Below are 6,494 nucleotides of genomic sequence, written 5' to 3' on the forward strand. Positions count from 1 at the left end.
ACACACACACATATATATATATATATATATATATATATATATATATATAGAGAGAGAGAGAGAGAGAGAGAGAGAGCGCAATAGCATACATCAAATATGGTACATGGAAACTCAACCATACTTGCTTGACATGAAAACAAACCTCATTGCTTTTTGTGGAAATTCAAACATGCTTGCGTGTTACAAGCTTCCACTTACAATATTTGATGAGCTCTTTGCATGTGACAAATCTTAACAATGAAGAGACAGAAATCACTCAGGTTTCAGTACAAAAAGGAGGGTGAGTAACTGACAACAGTAGAACACCCCTTAATCATGGTACGATCACTGCAAACTTTTACAACGTCTTTTCAGTAAGCTTGCACTGATGACACTTCAGAATGAGTACAGTGAAGCTGTTTTCAGTTTACCTCAAATCCTTGCAGTCTTCCCAGATTCATCATGTCATTGCACAGCTTGGGCACCTGGGACATCAGGTCTACTGCTCTCTGTCAGAGAAACCCAACAAAAATCTGGATGACCTCTGGGCCTGAAGTATAAGCAGCTTCAACAAACTTTACAAAAATCTAAAATGCATTGTCCTCACTTTATGACTGACCTTTATTATTATTATTATTAGGCAAGTGAGCGCTTTAGCTTCATTTTTACCTCTATATCCTGACAATTCAATCCTGCCTTTGTGCTGTACTTCAAGAAGTCCTTAAGCAATAGAGAAATATTGAAGAAATTATATACATTATTAAAACATTATTATTATTAATTCATGTTATCCATCACAGCATCAACGACTTCTTTTCTACTGTACCTTTAATAAAAGCTGGTATTTAGTGATCCTCTGAATGGGTTTAATGAGAAAATCACTGATGCCCAGTCTTGAGTTGATGCCTTGCTGAATCCCCTGCGAGTCAAAACAGACACATAAAGATAAACTTGCAATGAGTAATTATTTTTTTCAGAAGTGATTTGATAGAGTGCTACAGGAAAGAGTCCTAAAAACAAATCTTTAAACATTTTTTTATAGGTTTTTGGTTAAATGCATAAAAAAAAGTCTGTGTTAATAATCTCAAGATATTTTCACATTTTATGCTACAACATAAAATAAATCAAAAGTAGCCCAGCTTTTACGCGTCTTAAAGGGGTCATATGATGCTATTTTAAAGATCATTATTTTGTGTATTTGGTGTAACAGAATATGTTGACATGCTTATAATGTTCAAAAAACACATTATTTTTCAAATACTGTACATTATTGTAAGTCCTCTATGCCCCGCCTCTCTCAAATGCTTAGTTTTCTACAAAGTCCCTCCTTCCGACAAGCGCAGTCTGCTCTGATTGGCCGGCTGACCCAGTGCATTGTGATTGGCCGAACACCGTAAGCACGCGTCGGAAATGTAACGCCCCTTACCATAATCGCAAGCTTCAAGCTTTCAAAGTAAATATCAAGACAGTTAATAATGTTGTTAGTTTTACCATCAGTTCAAGCCCGAAAGGGCAACAGAGTCGCGTGACAGACATAGTGATGATGCAGTACACAAGCCGCGGTTAAGACAGCTGACGTGCTATGATTTCTGACAGACAGTTCACTCTCCTGTGATGTGACCCTGTTCCCCTCACACACACACACACACACACACACACACGATGTGTTACTCTGTGCTGCGCAAAACTCCGCATTTGAAGAGTCAATAGCAAATACTTAAACTAATAACAAAACATACTTACAGTCGCTGATTCAGAAGCGCCAGATTGTCATAGCAAATCCCTTTTTTTGACCCTTTTTTTCTTTTTTTTTAGAAATAGCCTTTGTGCACAGCCAGCCTGGTACTCTTCTAGGTTCAAAAAAACTGTCGTCCATAAAATGCGTTGCACAAATTCGAACATCTGGGTTGTGCTGTTCTGTTGTAAATAAATCTTAACCAATGATTCCTAATTGCATCTACTTCCGGAAGGCCAAATAAAGTGCTTTTGCTTTCGCACTGAAACACAGCGTCTCCCTGACATGCTGCATCAACATTACTGCTGTTCCTGAAACCACGCCTTCTTTCTTTGCGTGCACATTTGGGCGCATTATGCTAATATTTCCACATCGTGACGTAGATATCTGGGGGCGTGTTAGAACGAGCCGTTTTAGGTAGGTGTAGCTGACTCTTAACTTTTATAAAGAATATCTCTTTGGATTCGAGACTTTAGTCTTTGCAACTTTACAGATCTTCTTTATGCACCAAGAGCTTGTAACACTCCAAAGAGAAAGGAAAACTTGAAATCGCATCATATGACCCCTTTAAAAAAGGCAGTTGTAACAAGGCTACAGAGGTTGTCGGGACATTAAACGTCATCACACCCAACAGGTAAACTCATCGACTCACTAGTCCACTTTTACAGCCTTTTTTATGTATGCACATGCTCTTGGAAACTATTCTAACTCAAGCTTTCCAACCAGTAGATTTTAAATAAAGATTAAAATAGTTGTTGGCAGCTTAGTGGTGGTCACCACAGCGTATAGCCTAACTTTAGGTTTTTACTCATTTAGGCTTCACAATTCATAAAAGTGGTGTTCATCTGTGACGATTATCTCAGAGAGCTTATGGAAAAAAATCCTATTGGGTTTTTTTGTTGTTGAGAAAAACAGGGTAATGTTAACTTCTGGGCTGGTCTACAAAAATACGCCATCAAAGTAAAGCGTGTCTCACCTCAAAGTATGAATCGTATTCTGCAACAATGAATTCAGATTTGGGTTTGTTTTGGCAGTAAACCACATACATGTGCAGTCTTCTCTCCTACACACACAGAAACAGGAAACACTTCATGAGCAATGCACAGCTAACACAGCTAACAGACCTGATGTCAATCACATACTCACATGTTTACAGAACAGCCCGGGCAGTTTTTCTTGATCTTCAAGACATTTTTCCAGTTCACCAACAAAAAAGCTTCAGACAGCAACAGAATTAGACACATTCCGCTCATGGTTCGATAAGAGGAGCTAAGAGAATCAGAGAGGCTTACTCTTTGTGCCAGTCATAGATTTGGTGAATGTTTCCGAAGACGATCTTGTCTTTTCCTTTCATATCATCAGGAACTCCTTTCTCCTCTATCCTCGTCATAAACCCCTTCAGAAAAAATGATTTCATGTACATATGAGCCACTACTCAAAACACATTCACCCAGAGTAAAAACTGATGTAATGCAAAAGAGTAATGACACAGCAGATGATGCCAAATGGCTCTGATCTTAAGATAGAAGACGAATGAAGAAGGATAAAGTCACACTAGAGTGTTTTCACGCTAAAGCAAAACTATGCCTTTAGTCACAGAATTATGTAATGCTATACTGTCAGGATGACGGCTATTCTTACCTCGACCACGATACCCAAATCTTTCACGTAGTCTTTTTCTGTCTGGATTAATTCATTCAGAACAAACCTGCAAATGGACACAAAACTGTGTCAGGTTAAGTCACATCACACTTCTCTTTTAAGGGTGTAGCAGAATGAAAGAACAAAGAGGCCAACTGCCTAAAGAGATAACTTTTCCCATAAATATCTCTGCTTTTTAATGAGAGCCATATTGTTCAGGGAGATGACTTTCTCAAATGTTGCCTGTTACATGAACATGGAATTATTACCAGATCTGGTTGCTTGAAAATAATCGATTGCATTTTACCAAATGTAACCAGATTATTTTTTTAAAATCTGGGCAATACAGTGAAAAAAAAAAACGTGATATTTCTAAATCTTTTGGCAATATCTCAATATATATATGTACTCACTCTGAAATGGCTTATGGAAGCCTGTTTCCGCCACTGAATACAAATAAATAAAAAAAGGTTATTTTATCTCACAATTCTGACTTTTTTTTAGTTGTACAGTCAGAATTGCGAGATATAAACTCAAACTTCTGACTTTTTTCTCAGAATTGCGTGATATAAACTAATAGTTGAGAGTTCTAAAGCCCAAATTGTTGGATATAAACTCGTAATTCTGACTTTTTTCTCGCAATTGTGAATTTGTATCTCACAATTCTAAAAAAAAAAGTCACAATTTCGAGATATAAACTCACAGTTCTGAGAAAAAAGTCAGAATTGTGAGATAAAAAGTCACAATAACCTTTTTTATTTTTTATTCAGTGGCGGAAACGGGCTTCCATAATGGCTTGGGATGGTGCTGCATACATTTTTTTCAAAGAAAATTGTTCATTTGTAAATTAAAATAATTTGTTTCATAAGAATTATTTTCAACCAAAAAGCAGTGTATGTAAACATTTAAATTCAGTAAAAATCTATTAAAAAAATATCAAATGTTTTCCTCACTAGTTCCCACTAAATAAATAAATAACCATTCATTTATAAAACTCAATATAATAAAACTGATTTATGCATTTCATATGCATATTTTGTATGCATGTGACGACACATATACATGATTTATTAGGCTAATGCCAACCTGGGAGCCAAACTATACAAATATATTTTATAAATAGAAAACAAATAAATAAGTAATGGTCCCTTACGTTACATTAGCAGCAGGGCTTTAGCCCCACAAGCAACCTGTGGTTTGGTCACTATGACATGAAATCAGACTGTAATGTTTGTAGAATTTACTCCCAGACCAACCCAAATGAGTGAAGAGCGTGTCAGAATGTAAGCAGGTGCGTCACGAAACGCTTTCTGCTCCAGTTCCGGGTCTCTGGGAGGCGCTGGGCTCTGCTCTGCTGGGTTCACTGAGCTGAATCCTGGGTACGAGCCTGGCTCCAGTGTCTAGAGGTACAGAGATACACGCAAATACAAGAGACTCCGGTCAGAATTTGGAAGAGCCAGGCCTGATGTGGGAGAACAAACACTGCAATTGGATGGTTTATGTGCGACACGGCCCTAAACTGCAGTAAACACCATCAGAGCTGCTCAGAAGATTCAAAGTGGAGAAAAGCGTCACTCCAGGCCAGAGCGAGTTATAATATCCAGCAAGTTTGGAAGGTTTTTATAACATTATAATCATAAAAGACTTATTGCAGAAAATCACAGTAGTGCAAGAGATGCTCAAGAGTTAGTGATTGTCTCAGAGCAAGAGAAAAGAGAAAGGAAAAAAGGAAAACCAGGAGGTTAGTCGATCAAACCTCCCTGCTTGTGCCAGGAGAGGAGATCGGGTTCAGTGGCACACTTACCATCTTAGTTTTGACCAGTTTTTCTATAGCACTGACAAGCTCAGCGGCACTGGGGACGTCAGCCGAGCTCTGCCGTGAAGCCAGCAGCACAGACGACTACATGACAGACAGCAGGTGAGGAGAAGAGAGGAAAGAACACACAAGCAGATCAGAACAGAAAGTGCTCAGGATGCTGGGTTAGGCCAGTTTATCCAGCTTTGCTTTGGGGAAAAGAGAAGCAAAGGCCATGCCAGGAACATGCCGAACATTTCACCTCCAAATCAAAAGAAAAATAACTAATTATAAGCTCATTGAAAAAAACAAACAAAACTACTTTTTAAGACCTTTACAATTTGTGCAAAGTGACATTTCTTTTTCAAATTCCATTTCAAATTCTCATTATTGTAACAGGTATAATATGTGATGCATAATATTTATACTTCCCGATTATGACATTATTTGTTGTATTCACTACTATTCAAATGTTTGGGATCTGTAAGCTTTCTCTATTAGAAGTCAACAATATTGTGATTATAATAATGTTAAATTTTACTGACAAAAGATAATGAATATATTACAAAATGTAATTTATTTCTGTAATGACACATGTGTCAGTGTCACATGATCCTTCAGAAATCATGATTTGCTGCTCGAGAAGCATTTCTGACTATTATCAATGTTGAAAAACAGCTGAAATCACATTTCTTTACTGTCGCTTTTGATCAGTTCAATGCACAATATAAGCATTAGTTTTTTCTTTTAAAAAACAAACTTGCAGGAAAAGGGTTTTTCTTACTATATACTATAACGTACAGAGAATCTAATAATGGAGAAAAAAAAAACAGTGAGAATAGGAATTAAAAAAAAATATGCAGGAGAATGGCAACAGATTAACTATAATTTGATGGGAAATGTGCTTAATTGTCATAATAATCAAGGTAACAATGAACAATAATAAATAATGGCACAACGCAAACAATCATAATGGCCTTGAACCAGTCTTTAATTTCTTTATGAAATGAATTTTTTACTTTCGAATTTAGAGTGAAATAAGGTCATGTTCTTTTCGAGATTCAACCCATCAGACGGTAATGGGTTGTAAACACATTACTACTGCAATGTCAAGGCACAGTGTGTAACAGAGCCAGAGCTGTGGAACAGTAAAAGTTTCACAACTACATCATTTAAGCTTCATTGCAACAACAGGGTGGATTTGAGGTTAGTTGAATGTGAGACAAGGAGCCTCCACCCGAGCAGTTACTGGAGATGTTGACATCAGGGAGGAAAAACAGTGTTAGTAAAGCCACTGTGTGTGTGTGTGGGTGGGTGGGAGGGTGGGGGGTTATGAGGAAGGCA

The 6,494-nt window shown here is 37.4% G+C and overlaps 1 protein-coding gene across 1 annotated transcript in view; it reads right to left on the bottom strand.

The window, feature by feature from the left end:
* The window catches only part of LOC107588258 (kalirin-like), a 266,216-nt gene that overhangs the window by 18,423 nt on the left and 241,299 nt on the right, over positions 1–6,494 (bottom strand). The window contains exons 38-47 of the mRNA XM_016276291.1: positions 5,160–5,255; positions 4,656–4,755; positions 4,514–4,559; positions 3,356–3,422; positions 3,007–3,110; positions 2,861–2,930; positions 2,691–2,777; positions 806–898; positions 649–699; positions 411–488 (exon numbers count right to left, since the gene is read on the bottom strand). Of these exons, the coding sequence (XP_016131777.1) occupies positions 411–488; positions 649–699; positions 806–898; positions 2,691–2,777; positions 2,861–2,930; positions 3,007–3,110; positions 3,356–3,422; positions 4,514–4,559; positions 4,656–4,755; positions 5,160–5,255 (792 nt within the window). The remainder of the gene's footprint in view (positions 1–410; positions 489–648; positions 700–805; positions 899–2,690; positions 2,778–2,860; positions 2,931–3,006; positions 3,111–3,355; positions 3,423–4,513; positions 4,560–4,655; positions 4,756–5,159; positions 5,256–6,494) is intronic.

This window comes from Sinocyclocheilus grahami, unplaced genomic scaffold (genome assembly GCF_001515645.1).
Source record: "Sinocyclocheilus grahami isolate Dianchi unplaced genomic scaffold, SAMN03320097.WGS_v1.1 scaffold100.1, whole genome shotgun sequence".
In the NCBI taxonomy this organism is placed as follows: domain Eukaryota; kingdom Metazoa; phylum Chordata; class Actinopteri; order Cypriniformes; family Cyprinidae; genus Sinocyclocheilus; species Sinocyclocheilus grahami.